Raw genomic sequence first — 24,270 nt, 5'->3', positions numbered from 1 at the left:
GTTCATGGGTTTTTTTTTTATGATTTTTCCCATGTTAAATATTGTGTGTCTAATTATTTTCTACTTATCTTGCCTTTATATTTCTGCTAATAATTTTATCAATCTCTACGTCTTTAATTTGCTTCCGTTGTGCACTCACCAGCCCTAATTCTGAAATATCCGCCGGTCCTGGCTCCAAAAATAAATAAACTAATTGGACTTATTGGAATTTTATATACAAAGCAGTTAATGGCACCAGTCCTAGATCCCAAAAAAAAAAAAAAAAAAAAAAAAAAAAAAAAAAAAAATTATGTTAAGATACGGTTGATGGCTTCTACCTTTTCGTTAAAAATTTCGCCAATTCACTTAAAGTTCTGTTTGCATTTCTTCTGATTTAATTAACTTTAAGTATTATTCTATAGTACATAACCATTGATCCAACTTGTGTTTTTTTGTAATTATTAGTGAAAAAAAAATTTATATATATACTAATTTTTGGGCTTTTTTTTTTGGCCCTGAGCTATTGCCCACCTTACACCGGCCCAGCCCTGCCACTGCGTAAATGAACAAGCATTATTTAAAGAATGAATATCAAGAATAACCTGAAGCCATCTTAATACTTGAAATTTTGCACAAAATAAATTCTACTTTGGTTGATTTAAGCCTCTTAAGAGTAAATAGCATTATTTCTATATAATAAAACCTGGATACTCCATTTTTCATGGTATTTTTTCACATCATTTCTGTGCATATGCTTCCTGAACCCCTTTGATCTCACCCCTAACATGTGTCTGCATTAGTTAAAAACCTCAATCGGATTTCCTCTTGGTGAAATTTATCGCAATAGTTAAAAACCTCAATCAGATTTCCTCTAGGTGAAATTTATCGCAATCAGATTTCCTCTAGGGTAAAATTTATCGCACCTAGCATTGTAAGGATGACCTAATTGAATGATGATTAATCCAGTTTCTTTTTCATATAAGTTTTTGCCGTAAAAAATACATTTCCAACTGAAGGGGAAATTAGTAAAATAAAAATGTAGTCCACAACTCCACTGTTTAGAAGCAATGACTTGTCAGACGTAGTTATAGTTTGAGAACAACACAATTGCAAGCATTTATACAACAGCTGTTTTCTCACTTGTGTTTTTTCCCTTGTTGAATAACATAGCTCTCTGTATTCAGAAAATCCAAACGGATCAACCAAAATCTACTGATAAGACTAATACTAAACCTTAACTCATGCTTGTTACCTTGCCACATTTGTGCTTCTACGTATCTGTAGTGGAGATCCTGATCACGACTAGAAAATTTGAGGTGCCATTTGGTTTGATGTTGGAAAATATAGGAAATATAAATTTCTTCATGTATTTGAAATTATAAATTTTCAAAAGAAATGGACTTCGATGTAAAGAACTTGGTCAGTTGGTTGTTTTAGAGGACTTTACAGATCAGGGTGTTGAGAACTGCTTTGACTTATTAGAGCCCTTGTTATCTGCTTTTGCTAAATGTAAACTTGGAACAAAAGTTATAGTCACCTCCAGATCCATGTCTCTAGAACCCACAAACTGTCCCAGCTCCCGCTGGCTTAAGGCACGCCCTATCAACTGAGACTGCTAGAGCAGCAATAAGACGACTCTCTAGTTTTCTTTGAAGGCATAGCATTTAGAAAATTAGCAGAAGAGGACAGAAATCCCCATCTAAACAACATTGCTGTTGAAATATTTAATAAGTGTACCAATATTCTCCCTATCATAAAAATCATAGCCTCTATTCTTTCTTCCCAACCACCTTCCAAATGGAAGTATGTATTTCAATGAAGCTGTACTCAACATACCAAATCCTGGAAATCATATTCTTTCAATTCTGAATCAGTTGATGCAACTACCAAAACTATTAGATTACCATTCCTTGTTTCCACCTGATTGCAAATTTAGCAAGGTAGAAATTTATCAGTTTTGGGATGCTCAAAAGTAGTATACTGAACCACTGAAAGATACCAAGGTACAACTGTTTAAGACACTTCTTCAAAATGATGAAAATTTAATTGAAAGTTGTAAAAGAGAAGAAAATGGTGTCGTAGTCTATTACAAGCTCCAGGTTTTAGTGCATGAAATGGCTAAGCATTTGGCACGAGATCATTACCATTTGATAGAAAACACTACAGAGGAAAATCCTAGAGTAATAGAACATCTTAGCATGACTGTTGACTAATGTTGGAGGGATCCAATATGGCTGAAAGGTCCATGGAGCTGAAGTCTCAGCTCTCCTTTTGTTACCTACTAGTAGATCATGTGAAATCGTAGCCTTGCCAGCTTTGGATTCAGCCATAATAGATTTTAGAAATCTTCTGATTTCCAAACTTGAGGTAATTCAAGTTTGGTGTCTCCATTAATCTCTTCCTGATTGTGAATTTTAGACCTTCGACACTCCAACGTTCAAGAGCTACCAGGTAGCTTTCATAAATTGAGACGTTTGAACGAAGCATTTGTATGTTGGAGATAGATTGATTGATCTGCCACCTAGATTGGGGATTAACAGAGCTACAAACCTTAGATGTCTTCATCGTGGGATATAATAATGGGTTAGATGCACTGGCTTGCTTTGCTCATGTTACCGGGAAGCTAAGGATTATCAAAAAGATTGTGAGGTGCATGTATTACCGGAGGATACAACATTTTTAAAGGACTAGAAGCTTCATGAGCTCTCATTAGAATGGTCTTACTCAAATGCCGAACCAGCAACAGCAGAGAAATATGAAAAGGAATTATTGCAACCCTCTTCCACTCTCAAAATCCTAACAATTAAGATTTCCTGATTCACTTAAAAAGGATTAAAGCAGGAAGGAACTCATCACTCTTATGTTTAAAACGTGAAAGCTCTTTGGAAACTTTAGACTCTATGAACTGAATGTTTTACTTTGTTGCTCCACCCTCAAATCAGAACTTCGTTGCATGCTTTTATAGAGAGATTTGAGAAGCCTCGACCGTGTTCCCACTCCTCCCATGATCTCACGTATACTATAACTGAAAGAATCAGAGTAACGTTGAGGGAGTGAGGGGTTATGGTTTCCCTGACTTTTCTCTGAAGCTTCAACGCACTTCCCTAACCGATTTACTTGGTCAAATACAAAATCATTTTTTTTATTTATTAAAAAAATATTTATTTAAAGATAAAGACTCTAAATAATTATTTAATTTAAAACAACAAACTTATCTTTTAAATTAATTAATTATTTATCCTTTATTTATTTACAAAATATCTTTTTAAAACTGATCTTATTATATCCTACAATTAAGGAATGAAGTTGATTTAAAAACTTACGTTCAAACTTTTCTGAATAAAACACTAAGTTCCTTTCAGAAGACTAAGTTCCTTACTGAGTTCCCTCTGCACATAAAACCTTGTAGTGCTTACAGTGACTTACTAAGGATTGTGATTGTCTTATTCTACTTGAAAGCTTGCCTACGAATGTCACAACTTCCAAATTTGTTGCTCCTACTCCGGAATAAATTTGTTATTGCCTGAATCTTTTCATTCTACCAAAGACTATCAAACATCGTTAGTCAAAGCTTGTTTGTTTGTCAATCATCAAAATACCAAGAGGGTCAACAGTTCCAGAGTAGGAACAACAATGGAAGCCGTAGTAATGAAGCTTTCAACTAAAGAATACACAAATCCATACCGATTAGAATCTGTGTAAGTACTAGAGGTTGTGTTAAGTTTAGGGAACTCAATAAGGAACTCAGTGAGGAACGTCGTTAAGCAATAATAACGTCATATTATAATCTGGGATATTATTTTAAATGATAATCATATTATTTCTAATATTTTGGTCTGATAAATTGGATTTTAGTTTAAAAGGATTATTTAGTAATAAATAATATATTAAAAGATATTTTCTAAAATGAGTTTTTGATCTTATGTTTAACTGGCTAAATAAATTAAATAACTATTTTTATTTATTTATCTTTTAAACTAATAAAAATCTTCTTAAACTAATAAAAATATCTTTTGAAGATAACTGTTTTATTATCTTTGACTGGCCAAACTAAGTCCCTAAATATTAGGAAGTAGTTGGTAGTTTTTTAGGAAGCTTAGGAAGTCAGTATTCTACTCTACACCTGCCGCATAACTCCTGAACTTGGGCAATGAGTTTGGAGGACGTGGGGTGTAATGGTAGAGTGGGATGTTGGTTAATGATTCAAGCTTCTCTATATAAATGCATCAACATAATCTGATTCATAAACAGACAACTTGTATATACATAGAGCATAGAGCATAGAGCATACATATTTAGCAGCTTCACGTTATATAAAAGAGAGTTGAGTTCCCAAGTCTTTTCACATCTTTCTAGTACAGTAGGAAGTCATGTAATTACTAAGTTGTAATTGGGGACTTGGGGTTTGTGAGTGTTGTAAAAGAAAGGCTTGAGTGAGTCTTTGTGAGCTGTAGAAAATTTATGAGTCGAAACTTTCAGAGTGTAGAACTACGGTTGAGTGATCGTAGTTGGGAACAAGTGGAACTTAGTACGGGTTGAGTATTCATTTTGTAAAAGAGTTTGATTTACTTAGTGGAAATTTCGAAAAGCCCATATCATTACTCTCGATTGTTTTACATTGTTTTAATTCCGCAAAAAGTTTACTACAACCTCACTATTACAATTCACCCCCCCCCCCCCTCTTGCAGTAGTCATCTAAACTTTCAAAGCTTCTTCATGGTAGGTCCTATTCCATCCTAAAATTAACATATGCAAAATTATTTAGTCACTTCCACACATTTGCTACACTAATTGTACGGGGATCCTGACTTCTCCCTGTTTCAGTTTTTCTAGCATAACTCTACCTCATAATCATTTCCACTGCTGCACATTTTGCGCTTCCGGTTCATACTCCCCATTGATTTTGTTGGAATAGAGGAAGGAAATTCAAGGTAGTCTGATCCGGGCGCCCGACCGAGCGTGAGAGGAATCGTAAAATCTGGAGTTCCGTCGCCCGATCGGGCGAGCTCCGCCCGACCGGGCGCGAGAGGACGTTTGGACTCCAAAGGATTCCTTGGATTCTTCTTTTGGTTTGATTCCTTGTAACCCCCACTTAAGAGGTGTTTTATGGTGATTAACTCACCAAATTTATTCTGATTTTTTCATGCATTTGACTTCTCTTGATCTTCCATCTTCCTTAATTTCCTCTATATATTTTGAGGACTGATTTTCTGATGATATACATTTGAAAAACACTAGCTAAACACACTCTTCTTTTGGGCATAAGTTTTCATAGGCTCCACCTCTCACTCTAAAGTGTCTTAGCGTGAGAGTGGTGTGTAACCTTAGGGGACAATCCGGAGAATACAATTGAGCACCCCGGTTGCGCCGGAATTCGTTTTCAAAGGCAGTGATTCTTCACGCCACACCGAATTTCTTCTTTTATTTTTTTCTTATTTATTTTGTTGACTCTTGCTTTTGACACTAATTTTACAACAATTTTGAAAACGAATTTTTCTATTGCAAATAGTACTATGAACAAGACTCTTCAACAATTTTGGGTATTGGTCGAAGGATTGGATGACGTGAAGAAAAATATTTTTGAAGGGAAAAATGTTGTTCACGTTTTTCTGTGAGCAGTCCCAAAGATGGCCCCCTATCGAAGGTCATTTGTTGTCGGATTTGGATGAAATTTTTGGATCTTGTTCGTGACATAATGAGGCTTCATTTTCAACGGTTGGATCGTTGATATCTTCTCACATTTTGGATTAATGACGATATCTTTGAGCTGCAGTATTTGGAGAGCGAGGATACTTGGGCGTACTACGGAGAATGCTCATCTTTTTGACACTTGATTTAATTAAAGGGAGGTCCTTTCTAAACTAATTTTAATTTGATTATGCTTAGCATGTGATTTTAATTCTAATAATCTTTTGACAAATATATGAGTTGTTTTTTTTTGGCATTATAATGTTGGATGATTATTTTGCCCGTAACGTATTATTTATATGATTATTAGTTTATAGGCTAAAGTATAATCCATGTTACATATGTGTGATTTTACATGGTATGTTTATCTCTTTTGTTGTTTCAATACTTGTGTTTGGACTTAGTTTTAGAGATACCCCTTAATTGATTTAAGTATCAATTTTATTAGAGTTTTGGAGTAATATATATGTATGTCTATTTCTTTGTCTTTGTTCAATGGTTGTGGTTTGAACTTAGTACATAGAAATATGTTAATTGGTTTTATTTACCAATTTGTTGGCTCTTCTTAACATAGGTATTGTTTTGTTCATTGAGAAAGTATATGTTAGGGATTTTGTTTTAGATTAATTTCTATTAGCAAAATGGGGAGTACCCAATATTTACATGCCTATGTTGATAAATAGTTCATGGTTAATTATGACTTATGACTTATAAAAGTGGATGTCTTCTATATTTTACCATAATTTTGTATTGAGTATGTTTTCAAAGTATACTCACTATTTCTTATGTGGTGAAATATATGTTTTGTGAAAACTTTGTTCATGCTCAAATGTTTACATATTTCCATATGTATTGAACTTGTGTAAGTTTTTATCAAACTTTAGGTGTGAAAGTTCTTGAATGGGAATTGTATGATTCTTTTGTGAAGAATCATATGCGTATTTTTCTCCATAGGAGAATATCATTATGGTTGTTTTTGTAACTCCTAGTTGTGTCATATTTCTACGGTTCTTGTTGGGGAATACATGACTACTTCTATTAACTTTACTCTTGAAATTCTTTTGGTGACTATTTTTGATATCTTAGTGCGTTAACTAAGTCGTGTTAACCTTGTGATGATTTTTATGAAGTATGATAATAATTGAATTATTTTAAATTCAATGGTTAGATTATTTTACTTCTTTAATTGTCTACCTTAAGATCAGAGAGAGTTTTCAAAAGTTATTAATTCTTATTTCATGTTTTGCTCGTTTTTGTTCTTACTTGGTCCTATTTGGTTTAGTATTGGCATTTGTTTTAAGAATCATTATCGATTGCTTTATGTGTGGGAAGTGATTCTTAAGAATGTTATTTCTTTTGATGCTATGTTTAGTAAATAATCTCCACATGATGCCAATATGATTCCAGTAAGGAACATAGGTCCAAATGTGCTTCAAGAAGCTCGAAATACTTAGTGGATGCACAATCACTACAAGTGGTGGTCGTTGGGTTGTTCATCATTGATCACTAAGGTAAATTATTAGGGGCACCATGGAGATATGTTCGCATATTCTCTCCTCCATAATCAACTACGTTTTGTTTTTAGACTTAACCTTGACATGTGGGGGTTATGATTCTATGAGTGTACAGAGTTTTGTAGTAGGGATTTAGTTCTTATACGTCCCATGTGAAAGGAGTATAGTTTACCGTGTCTAAATTCAAATGCTTAGTTGAAGACTTATATCGTCCAATGTGGGGGAAAAGTATAACAAAAGAATACATGTTGGACTCAAAGTCTTGGTTTGTATGTGAATGTTGTGTGATTTTTGGGTTATCTCCATGTACCATATTATTTGGCATCCTTTACTATAATAATTCGTTTTTTAGCAATTCTATGCGTTATGTCATATTTAAGTGACAAGTGATTGGCTATGCATATTGAAATTCTCATTTCTCTTGGTTGCTATATTCCCATCTATATACCTATCTTTTGTTTATGGAGTAAACAAGTTGATTATAAGAGGAATAAGAGGCATTAATTTTTTTGATGCAAAGCATGAAAGTGACTAGTTATGCTAAAAACTATTATTTGTTTGCCTTGATTTCTTATTTTGGTAACTCTATGTTTGAAGAGTGTTTCCTTAACTTAATGAGTTGATGATGTGAGTGCTTATTTACCTTGGAAGAAACTATTGAGGATAAATTAGATCTTTTCCAACATGCTTAGAGTTTTTTTTTTTTTTTTTTAGTGTGTTTCCTAATATTTCTTCTAAAGTTTTTCAACGTCAATTCACTAAGTGCTGTTGGGAGTGTTCAAGGCTAAACTTGTGAGTAAAGGTTATTTTGTCTTTCTTATCTTAATGGAACAATGTAGGTTTTACTTAAATGACTTATTTAAATTGGATCCTTGTCCTTGATGATAAGTTTTCCTTTAGTGATTGAAGTTTGTTAAGCCTTCTAAGTGGTGACTTAAATGAGTTGGTTGGGGAGTTCCATGTTGAAGATAAGAAATGTGAGTTAAAAGTTCAAGTGTGAGTTGACTTGAGATTATTACCTAGGAGATGGTACAAGAGTTTGGTTAGTACTTTGTGAGAATACAATACTTATGATAAAGTTTGTTTCTCACTGCTTGCTTCTAGGTAATATGTTTTTGTTTTATTTCTTCAAAGTGAGTAATGTGACAGTGTTAAGAATAACATTTGTAATTGTAGTTAATAACTTTCTTGAACTTCAAATCTTTCCAATTTGTTAAGCAATTTTTCACGAATTTGAAAATGACATGTGTTTTATTATTTTGATAATAATAATAATTATTAGGAGTTTTTGGTTTTTCCAAAGTGTCATACATGTTTCGTGATTGGAAAGTTTTTGCAATGATATGATATTTGTTGTTCATGTCATCATTTGACTGGAATATGTTTTGTATTAGCATGAATCATGTGTACTTTAAAGAGGTCTTAAAGTATGTCTTGAGTGGAATATGCTAGTACGTCTAGCAATATGATAAATAGTGACATGCATTGCAATTTATTTTAACATAGCATACATTTGTGAAATGATTATAGTGCAATATTTTACAAATTTTATTAGTGGATGATTAAAGTTGTTTAATTTCGCTTCATCTTTTACTAAGTATCTTTTACGTACAAAGGTTGTGAAATACACTAGCTTCCGGGAAAAGTTGTTCAAAGTTTCTGGAAGGAAAGTGTTGAAGATCGATGATCAATGAAGTATGTTCACTAATGCGGTGACTATGTTATTTTCACGGATTGGACTTGATCGAATAAGTGTTTGGAATTTCAAGGTTTGAGTTTTCTTGTTACTTTATTTACCTAATGGTGAACGTGACAAATTACTCTAAACCATTTGTGCAAATTAAGTTGATGTTGATAACATGCTAGTTTTCCTTATTGAAAAAGTATTCTAGCAAAAATAATTGTGCACTATGGTAAGGAAATTTGGGACATGTAACAATCCTTGATAATCTGTGAAAAATGTCGAGGGGGATAGGCCTTAAGCCCATATGGAAACATTAAAAGCATTACTTTTCTATCCCTATGGCATGTGTTGTAATGCTTGATTGAGGTTGAGCTCCTTTGAGTACTTAATGGAACAATAAACTGTTTAGGTTAGTGCTATTTGAAACGCACTTGATTGATCCACCGCTTAAGGTTGAGTCTTTGACTCTTAATGAATCCAAATGTTTGAGTGGACTCACTAAAACTTTGGAATCACCGTTGTTTATGATTATTGTGAGGTTGAGCATTAAGTTCTTAATGAATCCATGGTCTTGTAGGGGTTAATGGCTACAATGTAGCATTTATTGAGTTCTTATGAACTTATTTTAACCCCATTGACTAAGTACTTTTGAGAAGTTCTTGTGATTCACCTATGTAGTTGTGAAGACTAGCCATCTTCTATGAAAAACTTGGGCGGATTTCCTAGAGCCTCCACTAGACCTAAGGTTAGCGAATATGCTTGGCTATAAAAGAGCATATTCCTTCGCGGAGTCTGTGTCAATTTTGGAGTGATGTATGTGTTGTGGGGTCTAGATTTAAATCTTGGAGTTTCAAGGTGAGTCCACTCCATGATCAAGAGTCTAAGGATTTCAAGGTACTATCCACCCTTGTACTTGTAGCTCATTACCTCATTTCACTAAGCACTTAGATTTCAAATTACTTATGTAATATCTTAGTGTTATGTATTAAACTCCTGTTATGCCCAATATGTTGTCATTCTCATCTTTTGTTGGCTTATCTTCCCTTCCTTTAGTGGGGGATTGTTGGAATAAAGGAAACAAATTCAAGATAGTCTGATCCGGGCGCCCGACCGGGCGCTAGAGGACGTTTTGACTCCAAAGGATTCCTTGGATTCTTCTTTTGGTTTGATTCCTAGTAACCCCCACTTAAGAGGTGTTTTATGGTGATTAACTCACCAAATTTATTCTGATTTTTTCATGCATTTGACTTCTCTTGATCTTCCATCTTCCTTAATTTCCTCTATATATTTTGAGGACTGATTTTCTGATGATATACATTTGAAAAACACTAGCTAAACACACTCTTCTTTTGGGCATAAGTTCTCATAGGCTTCACCTCTCACTCTAAAGTGTCTTAGCGTCAGAGTGGTGTGTAACCTTAGGGGTAGATCCGGAGAAAACAATTGAGCACCCCGGTTGCGCCGGAATTCGTTTTCAAAGGCAGTGATTCTTCACGCCACACCGAATTTCTTCTTTTATGATGTTCTTGTTTATTTTGTTGACTCTTGATTTCGACACTAATTTTACAACAGATTCCACACACTACCTCCTCCTAGTACCTGTTAGATTAATCACTTTACAGCATTATTACTCCAACAATCCAACTTAATTTTATGACTAGACTTTTAATGTACAAGTTCAATTCAAAATGAATCCGTAGCTGTTAAGTTCATTGTACAACACAACTACATCAATAGCATCTATAATCGAAATACCAATTACTACAAAAATCAAATTCAGCCTAAACGCTTTCTATGTAACCATGAATCCAAATTAAAGCAATAATCACGACACTTTTTTAGTGCAATCAACACAAAACTTCTATGAAACCAATTCACATGAGCAATTCAGGCCACAATCACACGGTTATCCTGACTTAAATGATTACTACAACGAATCCAAACTGACCTTAAGCGCTCCTAAGTCACAATGAATCCAAATTAAAGCAATAATCACGACACTTGTAAATGCAAGCAATACAAAACTCAGAAGTACTATTCTCTTACTTTGCTTCTCTTTACTTTTTCTCTCGACATCTTTCTCTCCATATTTTGTAAAATTTTCTCTCAAACCCTAATTCCCTTTTTTTTCCTTCAAATTTGCAAATGATACTATGCCTTTCTGTTACTCTTGCGATGGTAAAACTTTCGATTCTGAACGAGCATTGCAAAAGCACAGTGAAGCTGTACATAGGCATTTCAAACACAAGTGTAAGCATTACAAGGCCCGATTTCGCAAAAAGGACCAACTTTTCCAACATCTTAAGGACATTCATAATCGGAATTTGAGTATCTGGTAAGTTTTCTGGGTTTTTAGTTATTTTTGTTGGAATCTTGTTATTTTTTGTTAATCTTGAATGTTGATGATGTATGTTACGTAATTTTGCTTTGTTTCAACTAATTTTAGTTTTTGTTTTTTTTTCCTTTTTGTTCTCGTTGTGATATAATTCAAGAAAGGAGTTGTTATTCGTCGCCCGTATTTCTCCACATAACGCCTACAAATTTTAGTTTTTTTGACATTTTTGTCCTTTTCATAATTTTCTCCCAAAACGCAATTTTACATCCTGAAAAAGTTCCGCTCGCATGGATCATTATACACCAAAAACATTTTATATTACATGAAACAAATTATACAAACTCATTTACATAAGCTAAATCAACAAATTACGTGAAATTATAATATATTATAATCTCACGTAATTTGTTAATTTATCTTACGTAAATGATTTTGTATAATTTGTTTCATGTAATATAAAATGTTTTTGGTGTATAATTAATGATTCACGCGAGCTGAACATTTTTCAGGATGTAAAATTGCGTTTTGGGTGAAAATTGTGAAAAGGGCAAAAATGTCAAAAAAACTAAAACTTGTGGGCGTTATGTGGAGAAACGCTGGCGAGGAATAACAACTCTTTCGTGGTGATGTTAGGCACACTTAGCTCCTTCATCTATATAATTTGTTTTATGTAATTATAAAATAGTAGATGCACTAGCTCTCCCTTTAGATGTGCTAGGATTTCCATCCTTAGCTCCTTCCGTGGCACGAATCCCTTCTTCAATGTGAAGATGGGTGGCCAAACCGGACAATGTCATGTCCTCTTTCTTACTTGATGCATCTTCCGCCATATACTTGCTCTCTAAGGACTCCCAAAGCTCCTTAGCCGACTCAATATTTCGATAGACATCAAACAAGTCATCCTCCATTCCATTCAAGATATGACCACGACAAATAAAATCATCGTTGTCCCATTTCGATCTTTCCCGAACGGATTCCAAGGTCTCATTATCATGTTCACCAGGCCTTGGAGTACTTATGACATAGGCTACATTCAAAGATGTAAGAAGAAAATACATCTTCTTCCATCTTCGAAACTCCACACCGTTAAACTTTTTAAGTTTAACAAAATTTGTGGTCAATTCTTTCACACTAGACATGCTTGATTAAATTCCAAAAATTTAACCTCTTTAGATGGTTAGGTTTTACAGTAATCTAAATAACAGAGAACTACTTAAAATTGTGGGAACAAAACCTAAACAGTGTATGATTAATATCAAATTATACAACAATCCAAATACTAATTAAAGTATTACAAGCCAAGCACCAAATATACTATGTAATTCAGAAATTACAAAAGAAAACACTAATGTGAAAAATTCTATACTTGCCTCAACTCCAAGCCTTCATCAAGAACATGAACATGAGAATGTTGATGACCACTTGAGTCTCAATCCTTGATACACTGTCTTAGGCGTGTAAAAACTTTCCTAAAGAGGTTAATTTCCCCCACAACGGTGTTTGGGTTCAATACGGAAATCCTCTTTGAGATATAAAAGACAACAATTTTGTTCTTTGCACTAAGAATCGAAATAAAGATGACAAATTCACAAATTTGGCTAAAGTATTAGAGTTTTTATCACAAAAGTTTACAAGAAATTTGAGAGAAAATGCGGAGAATTATCTTTGGAGAGATTAAGAAATAAACTTGTGTATCCTTTTCTTTACGAAAAGATGTCTTTTAATAAAAGACTCAACCGTCAGAAAAAAACCGCAAAACAGGGAGGCGCGGGCGCTCCTCAAGGTGGAACGGGCGCTCCTCACAAAATCTGCGAGATTTCACAAAAAGGCAGTGAGGGGCGCGGTTTAGGCGCGACCAGCAGCGCGGGTGCGCCAAGCAGGACGCGCGGGCGCGCCATCCTCACCCTTCCAATTTGCCAATTTCCAGAGAGGTGCGCGGTTTAGGCGCGTTCTCTGCGCGGCCGCACCTACCTTGCGTGGGCGCTCTTCATGGTCGCGAGCGCGCAACCATCAACACTCTAAATATCCAACACGCACTAGCGCAATACATGATAATAAATTGCTAACTTGTTAATTAAATAGAGCAATGTGGGCATTCAAGCCTAATTTCTAACTCTGCACCAGTAGAGGTCCTTTTTTCTCAACAAATCACCTTGACAGACCACCACATCCACAGTCAAGTACTTTGTGAAGAAAACACAGTAAATGTGTAAAGTATCTTAAGTGTGGACATGATACTGATACAATTGATTCCTTTGCCCTAATCGAGGATGAGGTCTTAAATCCCAGAGGTCACATTCTTGGTGGAAGCAATTCCATAAATGATGAATTTTATAGCACAGAAGACTGGCAGTTCTATTAGAAATTGGGTGTCATTTGGGACCTCAAAGAACGGTGAATAAGTCATATGAGTGATAAGTCTATTTTATATATATTTTTATTCCCCGTCCCACGGTCATATTTGTGCTTATTTGAGCTCTGCGGAGCTATTTTTTATTAGTAATATACGTTTTCTAGTATTTTTGTAGAGTTGCTATTTTTTTGCAGGAATTTGCGGATTTATAATAATTCCCGAGCTTATTGAGCCACTACGAAGATATTGGAGTTTGATCGTATTTATGACCGTTTATATGAAGCCCAAAATCGAGTTAAAGGATTTTGGTTCGATAAACTAAGGGCTCGATTAGATAAGAGAATGGTTCAAAGTTCTCACAAGAAATATGGACCAAACTACTAATAGGAAATTGAGCTCATTCAAAAAGGCCCAGATACAAGAAACTTCAAAGCCCAAGAGAATGTTGCTGGGCCAATCACCTGACCGGGCCCGGTCGGGCGGTAGCTGGCCCGGCAGGGCAAGCATGTTGCTGGAGGCTTGGAGCTTTTCACTTCATCATAGTGGGCTAGTGTTTAGGCCCACTTAGTTCTAATTCTCGGTGGACTTAAATCTAATTTGGCTGGAGGAGTTTTAGTGGGGTGGGGGGGGGGGGGGGGGGGGGAATTAGTTTTCCTAGGCTTTTTAATAAGATAAGTTTTTGTTTATAAAAGGGGGAGTAGTAGTAGTATTAGGGGGAGTCCGTAGTTTTAGTTTTGTTTTTTTTGGTAGTTTTAGTTTTCTTTTCTTTGAGCTTTAGTTTAGTTTTCTTTTAGTTTTACTTTAGTTTTCTTTTCTACGTTTCATATCATATCAAGATTTATTATTTTATTTTAATACTATTATTCTTCTTCTTATTTTAATTATTGTTTGTATCATGTTTAATTTAATTGCTTTGTTTAATTTAGATTTAATTATGTGTGAGTAGATTTTATTCTAGGGTTAATGGGGATCCATGAATAATACGAAGGGATAAATTATTATTGTTGATTATTGATGATTGATTAGTTTCCTATTGATTGATTTAATGCTATGCAATTAGATTTGCGCAGGTTAAATTGTATGAGTTTTGCAATATTGATTCGAGATTTGAGAGATGAGAATTGATGTTTAGACTTAGTTTCAATAGGCATGTTAGTCTATAAATGGTTAGGTCAAGATTCGAGAGATGCGATTTAATACCGGTAGAATAATTATGTGATTATAATACGTAGCGACAACCCTTTATAATCTGGTTAATTTATGCATTAATGATTTATTGTTATATTTACCCTGGAGTGTTATTTATTGGTGAACCTATACCCTAGAGCTTTTTATTATTGATTATTCCTTTGATTTATTTGCTTAGTTTAATTATTAGTTAAATTCATACAAATACAAATTAGTTACTCTATAATCTAGATTATAATAATTAATTAGGAGTAAAAGAACATTGTTTCCCTGTGGAATCGACCCTACTTCCCTATCTACTTTAGTTAAAGGACTTAGATAATTACTTTTGATTAGGTTATACGACTAGAACCTGTCAATGAGTAGGCTAATGAGAAAATTGTCGTCTTTATGCCAAAGTGTAGCTATGTATTTTGTTTTGGTTGGAGGAGAAAGGAGGTGTGGTTATCAAGGATAACTTTGAGTGATGGCACTTATAGCAGCTCATTGCCCATGCGGCCGGGGTAGTAATTTCATAATGTGTATACTTGCTATCCTACTTGTGTGATTTACATCTATATGAGCCTTATGCCCCCCGCTCTAACACAAATAAAGCCTTTGGTTTCATGGAACTTGTACTTAATGCTCTATACAAATGGTCTACGTTTTTTATTTGCAACCAAAAGTGAAATTGTAGTTTCAATCCAAACTCCCCCTTACAAGGCTTTTAGTTAAAAAGCTCCGTAAGATTTTTTATTTTCATACGTGCAATTTAATAATGATTCAATATTATCTTTTGATTGAACTTCATGCTTTGGACAGATTATTATTACAAAAATATGGCAAAGTTTTCTCTTACTCTTTATTGGCATATTGTCTTGATGCCAGGTGAAAGAACCTGATGGTGAACAAATCCATGACACTCGTGACAAAACTAATAAGAAGTTTGAGTTTATCGCCCCCAAGAAGGGGGTCTACAACTTTTGTTTTACCAATGGGTCCCCGTATCATGAAATCATAGATTTTGATGTGCTTGTCGATCACTATGGATATGTTGACCATCATGCAAAAGATGGTAATAGCTCAATACATTGCCTTATTTGAACAAATTTTTTCTACTGTTTCATTTAAGGAAAATCTTATGAGACCAATGTGACAATTAGCAGAGCATTTGAGTCCAGTGTATTAACAGATTAATAAATTGGAGGAGGCTCTCTACAACATACAGTTTGAACAGCACTGGTTGGAGGCTGAGACCGATCGCCAAGCAATAAGTACGTTCTTTAGGAACATATTTTTATTTCAAATCATGCTTTATTTAAAAAAAAAAATATGTTTCCGGTGTATTCCAAAAGTGAACCTTAAAGTAACTAAAAGTAGGTTTAGATCAAAATTTCCAAAATTAAACCTTTGCCAAAAATACGCAATTATCGAGAAAATGTTATTCTATGAATACTATTATTATTCGTGAGAGACATTATTAGATTAGTTCATCTTTTAGGTCCTGCAAGCTATATATATATATATATATTTCAGACTTGTTTTTAGTCCCCTGCCAATTTTGATTAAACATTAAGTGAACTATACCATGAACTTGTGATTATGTATTGTTTGATGTAAAATTCAGCTAGCTAAGAGTTGTTCTCTATGCCTATGCATAATAAAATTGAAATTGGATATTTTTGTTGTAATTCCCATTTTGCACTTACCTAGAATTTGCTTCCCTATCTTGGAAGTTATATGACCAAATAACATCCTAAATTACATGTTTTTTACAAGAAAAATAACTAATAATTTGCCTTTGTAAACTCTGTTAAGGATAGGCAAGAATCAGTCTTATGCATTAGGGAGTGAAACTTATAAAGAGTTAAAGTTATCTCTTGCTGGTTGTAGAACGAGCTGTAAATTGAAATGCGGAATTCTCCCTTATCATTAAGCTTAGTTTCTGTATGTTTAAGTTTTTCTCTCTCCCCGCATACTTAAAAAAAAATGTAATTCTTGTGTACATTGTTAACAGCATGAGAAATATGACTTGAAATTTACCTGATTTGGATGCAGTTAACGAAGGAATGAGCAAAAGAGCAATCCATAAGGCAATCTTTGAATCAACAACACTTATTGGGGCGAGTGTTCTCCAAGTCTATCTGCTCAAATGCCTATTTGAACGTAAGCTTGGGACATCCAGAGTTTAGTGTTTTGTTGGTGAATGAATACCTGTTGCCCCCAATTTTAGAGCAGCTTCATATAGTTCCCACTTTTGTGCTTTTGTCATTCCTTACTTTTTCCCTTCTTGTTATATTGGAAGTTCAAAGTAGAAGTTTGGGCGGCAATTATCACTATATGTTGATTTTTTTTTTTTAGGTTTTGGTTTCTTGTAGTCTATAACATGTGTTGTACTAGTATCAAGTATATCTTGTATCTCTATTTATATTTGGTTAGCCGCACTCTCTTGAGATGTTAGTTGGATGTGCAAATGCACTTGAAAAGTCTCACAAAAGTGTTTCGTGATTTCATATACTCAATTGATATTATGCCATTTCTAATTTATATTTATTTTTATGGTTTCATATAGACATATAGTAAAGCAATCTAGCCCATGTCAAAACTTTTGTTTAGATCTCCTTGTTTCCTGTTGTTTTCATTTTATATTAATGTCTACATATATATTAATGTCCATAATTAATATTCATAATTATTATTAATGTCTGTAATTAATGTTCATAATTATTATTAATGGCAAAAGCTAACGAATGCCCGACAAGATAAATTAAAGTAGAAATATTAACTTGAAATACTCCGTAAACATTAATTACATTGATCACTGTGCGATTTTGGCATGTATTTTCAAATTAATATTTCGTACCATTTTAGGAACTATTTTAAAGGGTTATTTAACGCCCCGGAGGCGTTCGTTAGCAAGATCTAATGAGTATTGCATTTCAGTTTTTATACCTTTGTGATAAACAAAATTTATGAAAAGTATTATAGGCAAAGATGAGCAATTACGCCCCTACAAATTAATGATTAGCTGCCACTCTTAAACAGTCTAATAAAAGATGATGGAATTTGAAGTTGAAAACCATCACTTTTCACCTGTCAATGATAGTAACACAAAACCAACTGTTTAATAATCCAGCTGATGGACTTGCACTCACCATTCAGGTTAATTGCAATATGTAATGGATCCAATTCCATTTTCGGAATCAACATTCAGCTTATTATTACTTAAAATCAAGAATAGACATAAACTTAAAGATGAGATACAAAGAATACAGCTTATGCCCCCATTCAATTGGTCGGTCCTAGTACAACATAAAACAAATACTATCATATCATCTAAACTTCCAAACGCCAAGTAAGAAAAAAAACAAAAACCAAAAGCTACCGAAGTACGAAAACATTTGTACCACTATTAATTTTATTTTTTTAAAAAAAATGCTTGCATTACTGGAGCCATATAAAGGGGGGCATAAAAAATGTCATAAATGACAGGTTGCATACAACTTATTTCTAACAGCTCCTCCAACGTTGTGATGAGCTAAGTCCTCAATAAGCCTGCAATTTAAAAGCATAATACAACACATTTCAGAGTTCTCTCCCAGTCAGATTTATTTTGTATCCTTCACTGAATGATACTAAAATATACTGCTGGAATTTCTATTTCAGAAAGTACAGAACTATATAAGGGCCAAAAGCAGGAATGAAGATGCCCAAAGCTTGACGAAATATTATTATTCAAAACTGCAATGAGTGAGGACTATTGCTTGGGGTTACCTTAAATATCAAGTCTTACAAAAGCTCTACAACAAGAGCAGATGCACCACCTCCACCATTACAAACACCAGCAACACCATATTTCCCACTTTTCTGTCGTAGTACCTGTAAAAGCAATGCAATTACAATCAGGAAAGAGTCAATAACAACCCTGTAAAAAGGTACAGCCAACCAAAAAAGGGTTGCATTCAGATACTTTTGATAACTCGTCTTAACCTGATATACCCACTATTCATTGTATGAGGATAACAAAATTGTAACTGTGTCAAATGAAATGATTTTGAGATACATTTTTGCACCAAACTATACAAACATACACCGTAAAAGAGCAATTAGAGTTATACCCCCAAGAGTGTCACGATGATTCGTGCTCCACTGCACCCAAGAGGGTGTCCCAAAGACACAGCTCCACCATGCACATTTACTTTTTCCTGCAGAATTGAAGGTAGAAAGTCAACAAACACCATCAAGTCGAATGGCTCAGGACCTTGTTAGCATATGAAGAAACCACAACACTAACGACGGCACAATGATGTGGACATGACACAACTTTATGCAAACATAATTGAGCGTGAATATATTGTTTTTTCAGTGTGCAAGAAGTTTTAGGTCCCAGGAGACTGACCTCAGAAAGTCCAAGCAATTTCATGTTCGCAACAGAAACAACCTGCTCATGTCAGAAGAAGATTAATTAAAATATGACAGTTGCTCATAGCTTCAAGCATGACAAAGAAAAAGAGCACATACAGCGAAAGCTTCATTTATCTCATAGTAATCAATCTGAGAAGCATTCAAGCCTGCATGAGAAATGGCCTTTGGTATTGCGAGGGCAGGAGCTGTCGTAAAATTCTCTGGAGCCTGACCATAAATTAGGATTCAGTAACAAAAAAATGCCATGATGGCAAAACTCAAAATGCATATTAAAAAAACTTATTACTTTATAGGTAATAATAATCCTCCAAACTTTTTACGTAAAACTCTAGAGTATGTTGTCTACAAGTAAAAAGTTCATACAATACCTGAGCAGCATCTCCATAACCACTAATCTTAGCAATCACCTCTAACCCAAGCTCTAGTGCCTTCTTTCCACTCACTAAAACAATTGCAGCAGCACCATCACTGTCATCAAACAATAAAAATGTTAGAAAAGAGTGCATGCACTGCAAGTTTGCAACATTTGACTTCCCTACATATATATCACCTAACAAGCACAACATCCACGAGTAAGTGACAAACCTTATGCTAGAAGCATTTCCAGCAGTAACAGTGCCTCCATCTGCTTTGAAACTTGGTCTAAGTTTTCTTAATTTGGCAGGGTCATACTGCAACACACAAGAGAAGAAAAAAGATGAACTCAAGCAGCCCCTGATAAAGATAGCATAAACAGAAATGAAAACTTTGGCAGAATACAGATGTAAAGTCAAATCAGTCCAGAGAGCTTATAGGCTTTACTCAAATCAAAATGAGCCACTTGATGACCAGTTTTTTCATTCATTTTATTTTGACATAAGAAATTGAAAATTACATAGAAGGGGTACTTCTTGGCTACACCAGGACCACGTCAATACTCTCCACAAAGGTCATTGCATTTTGAAGGCCATAGAAAAAAAATTGAATAGGAATAGGAAAAGGATTTTTGGTAAAATAATGAAAAGACATAGAGCATCAAACAATCAATATAACAAAGGGATAAACAAACATTAACGTACACATAAATAATTACTATTCAACATGAGATGTCATTGACAATGTTACTTATCAATATTATACCTTAGTAGGGCCTTCATCTTTATCAACGACTGTTGTTGGTTTTCCCCTTCCACCGGAAACTTCAACCTGCACCGATACATATATATCAGTATGAAACAATCACAGAAAAGAGAATGAAAATATAACAACAAAGTTATGCCCTTACGGGAACTATCTCCCATGAAAAAGCACCAGCCTCCTGAGCAGCAACGCCACGCTCAAAGCTTTGGCAAGCATAGTTATCCTGTAGCGTCATGCAAAACAAGTATTTATTCATTGTATAAAATAGAGAAGAAATGCAATAGCTTTTACCACATAGGTTTAAGTTAAAGGTTTATTTATAAATTGTGGTGATAATATGGATCAATCTCCAACTTTAAGCATAATTCTATCAAAAAGCAATTAGTTAGAGCAAGACATAGTTACCCTATATATGGATGGTACAAGCATTAAAAATGGAGTCAAGACTTTACCTGATCCTCTCTTGTTACTGCATGATGTTCTGCACATAATTCAGCACAAACTCCCATGCCACAATCATTGTAAACATCCCACAGCCCATCTTTGAGCATCCCATCAACAAGTGTGTCATGTCCAAGACGGGAACCCTTCCTGAAATGTTGGCATATAAGGTGAGATGTATATTACATGCGCTAGTTTATGGGACATGAGAACAACAGCTCTAGACAGGTAAACATAAGACAATAATACATCATTCAGATAGTACTGTGGGGCGGTCTAAAAAGGTAAACATAAGACAATAATACAACAATGCCCTTCTATTCATGGTTTTGGTTATTTGCCTAATAAATTCACTTCCATTGTTTATTTATTAATTATATCATTATGGGGTATATATTTATATTGATAGGAAAGGCTAAGGGCACTTTACGAAGTTACTAAACCAATTAAGTAATTGGATAGCAAACACTAGAATTAATAAGAATGTAGCATCAACCTGGCTTCAGCTATGTATTTAGGGGCATTTGACATGCTTTCCATGCCTCCTGCCACAACAACGTCATTGAGACCCAATTGGATACTTTGTGCCGCAAGCATCACAGCTGTAAACAAAGAAAATAGGCAAATATGTTTTCAAACTCGTATTAAATGCAAAGATTTAATGGTATATGATAGTGCACACTATACCTTTCATCCCTGATGCACAAACTTTATTGACCGTGGTACATACCACCGTATTTGGTATTCCTGCCCCTAATGCTGCTTGCCTTGCAGGAGCCTGACCTAAATTTGCACTAAGAACATTTCCAAAAATCACTTCTTGTACAAGGGATGGGTCGATGTTTGCCCTTTTCAATGCACCTACATTTTTTGCAAGTGAAAATCAGTCACTTTATTTAATTAATTTATTAGTTAAAAAAGGTAAAACAGCAAAAGACTAGTACAATCTAAGACTATCCAATAAATAGCCATAATCTTACCCTCAATAGCAACGGATCCAAGCTTAGTGGCCGTCAAGGATGAAAGTGTACCAAGGAAACCACCCATGGGTGTACGTGCAACACCAACAATGCAGACATCTGCATAAAGAAAAACAAGACAATTGTATGGACAATATAGATCTCAAATCTCAAGAATCTATAACTCATGAAAGACTAGAAGAATCTTTATTTATCAATATAAGCTTCAGATTTCTAAACACAACGAAAAAAGCCGAGAAATTTCTTCCACGGCTTCCACTATCGACCTTTAAAAAATAAATTCCAACATTTTAAATCATTCATTACTACATCAAATTCTATATCAAAATCAATTTCCTCAAAAATCAATAATTTCTTAGGGAAAAAAGGGGTCTAATTATTCTAAAATCAATAATTCCTTGCATAATTCTAAAACCATTAATAATCAATAATTATTACTTCATATTATCCTTAAAAAAAGGGGGGGGGGTTAATAATTCCAAAATCAATAATTCCTTGCCTTATTCTAAAACCAAGTATTATTATTATTCTAAAAAAAATGGGATCTAATTATTCTAAAATCAATAATAATCAATAATTATACTAAAAACCAATAATTCCTTACAAAAAAAGGTCTAATTCTATATCAAAATCAATTTCCCACATTTGAAATGCTAGGAATAAAATTAAATTAACAAGTCTCATATCATTTCATATAATATAGCATCCCTTGCATTTGCACGGGTACACTCTAGTGTGTGCAAGATTATAAGATGATCATCAAGCTTCTTCAAAGTCACACCAAGCAAAATACCAGTATAAATCACTAAACCACTTCAAAAACCAGTATAAATCACTTCACAAACTAAAATGTGCAAGAACAACAATTTATTTAAGACCCATAATGCAAGCCAATCATCGATGTATTTCATATAAAAACTAACTTAGGTGGTAACTTCTTAGGGGTGATACCCAAGACCCGATACCAAATCTCGTCTACTTCAGTGTCCTTTACATCGAAAACAAAAAAGAACAAAACAATGCAAATCAATAGAAGTAAAGATTTAACCTTTGGGATTGATTGACTTGGAATCTGGTGCAGGAGTCATAATTCAAGTCGACGAATAACTACAGAAACAAAAACACAAATCATTAGTCATATTCCCAAATTTGACACAATTACAAGAAACAAAACACTACAAAATTCAACCATAATTTATGAATGACCCCAAAAAACAGCAGAAAATTCTACAACCACCACCCAAATTCACAGAAATTTGATGACAAATAAAAAGATTATAAATTTAACATTATTTCATGCAAATCGAGAAATGAAATATGACCCATTTAATCATCCTAACAAAAAAGTCAATGAACAACAGTATTGACTCCATAAATCACAGATTAAAAGAGCGTAAAAAACAAGAAGAGTTGATTGAAAATGTGATGAATTAAAACTATAAATGGAATTACTTACTCACAAAAACAGGAGAAAATAATGCAATCAAAAGTTCACAAAATTAACTATACATTTCATTATTTCAATAAATTTACAAAAACAGAAGAAAAAAACAAGTAATAAACCAATTAACCAACAGATTTCAATATTCAGAGATTTCAATAAGACAATAAACCAACACATTTCAAAATTTCAATAGTTCAATACTTCAAATCTTCAATATCCAGAATAATTGAATAAAAGTATAAACTATAAAACAATTAAACAAGTGATAAACTAATAATTCAGAGATTAAATTCAGATTTAAATACCGTGAATTGGGTCTAGCGATTTAGCGAGGTCGAATGGAGAGCAGCGAGTCCAGCGACGAGCCGACGAACGGACGAAGCAGTGAATCACGAAGCAGCGACGGCGCTGAGTCGACGGACGGAGGGACGGAGTGCCGGGAGTGGAGCCGACGAGCGAGAGCGGCGGACTGGCAGAGGATTTTCGAACTTCGAAGAGAGAGGAAAGAGGAAAGTCAGGTATTGACTCCAGAAATCACAAGAAGATATGATTGAAAATGTGATGAATTAAAACTATAAATGGAATTACTTACTTAAGAAAGAGAGGAAATCAAAGTACTTGAAGAGCAGAGAGAAAGAATTAATGGGAAGAAAGAGGGGGGTGGTAAAGGCAGACATTTATAGGACTTGAAGAGTGAGGAGAGCACGAGGATCTCGCAGATTAAATCAAACAAGGCGTCCATCTCTATATTCCAACTTTCTTTTTTTTTTTTTTTATTTATTTATTATTTTTAATTTTAATTAATTTAATAAAGAACCTAAATGTGTTGTGTTTAAGTTTCTAAGTTGGAGAGCGAGAATGGTCGTAGCGTTGTACTTAGGGGTGTACAAAAACTGGACCGGACATGAAACCGGACCTGAACCGACCTGAACCGGACCGGACCTGACCCGGACCCGTTGATTCAGGTCCGGTCCCGGTCCTTGAAAATCCAGGTTTCCGGTCCCGGTCCAGACCCGGTCTAAACCCGGGGTTTTCAGGTCCGGACCTGAAACCCGGGAAAATTGTATTTTTTTTTAAAAAAAAAAAAAAATTCAAAAATCAACGCTGACTCTTCACTTTTCTCTTTCATTTCTAAGTTCTA

The 24,270-nt window shown here is 34.4% G+C and overlaps 1 protein-coding gene and 1 pseudogene across 2 annotated transcripts; one reads left to right on the top strand and one right to left on the bottom strand.

Annotated features, from left to right (window-relative positions):
* Positions 1 to 13,521: 13,521 nt before the first annotated feature.
* Positions 13,522 to 17,273, top strand: LOC110712255 (annotated as a pseudogene).
* Positions 17,274 to 18,151: 878 nt separating this feature from the next.
* LOC110712141 (acetyl-CoA acetyltransferase, cytosolic 1) lies at positions 18,152 to 23,879 on the bottom strand. 2 transcript variants are annotated; one of them, XM_021890571.1, is made up of 16 exons: positions 23,722 to 23,879; positions 23,435 to 23,617; positions 22,734 to 22,792; positions 21,686 to 21,784; positions 21,393 to 21,566; positions 21,202 to 21,307; positions 20,717 to 20,855; positions 20,410 to 20,487; positions 20,265 to 20,330; positions 19,731 to 19,816; positions 19,514 to 19,613; positions 19,242 to 19,352; positions 19,120 to 19,161; positions 18,839 to 18,925; positions 18,495 to 18,599; positions 18,152 to 18,275 (listed from the first exon to the last, which is right to left on the bottom strand). In XM_021890571.1, exons 3-15 carry the CDS (start codon positions 22,771 to 22,773, stop codon positions 18,510 to 18,512), a joined length of 1,218 nt encoding a protein of 405 aa, XP_021746263.1. In that variant the 5' UTR covers positions 22,774 to 22,792; positions 23,435 to 23,617; positions 23,722 to 23,879; the 3' UTR covers positions 18,152 to 18,275; positions 18,495 to 18,509. The 2 variants fall into 2 exon arrangements, with proteins under 2 accessions (XP_021746263.1, XP_021746262.1); XM_021890570.1 differs by having other exon boundaries at positions 23,435 to 23,879.
* Positions 23,880 to 24,270: the final 391 nt, after the last annotated feature.

The sequence above is a fragment of the Chenopodium quinoa genome, unplaced genomic scaffold, assembly GCF_001683475.1.
Source record: "Chenopodium quinoa cultivar QQ74 unplaced genomic scaffold, ASM168347v1, whole genome shotgun sequence".
NCBI lineage: Eukaryota > Viridiplantae > Streptophyta > Magnoliopsida > Caryophyllales > Amaranthaceae > Chenopodium > Chenopodium quinoa.
This window is presented reverse-complemented; position numbering and strand designations above follow the sequence as displayed.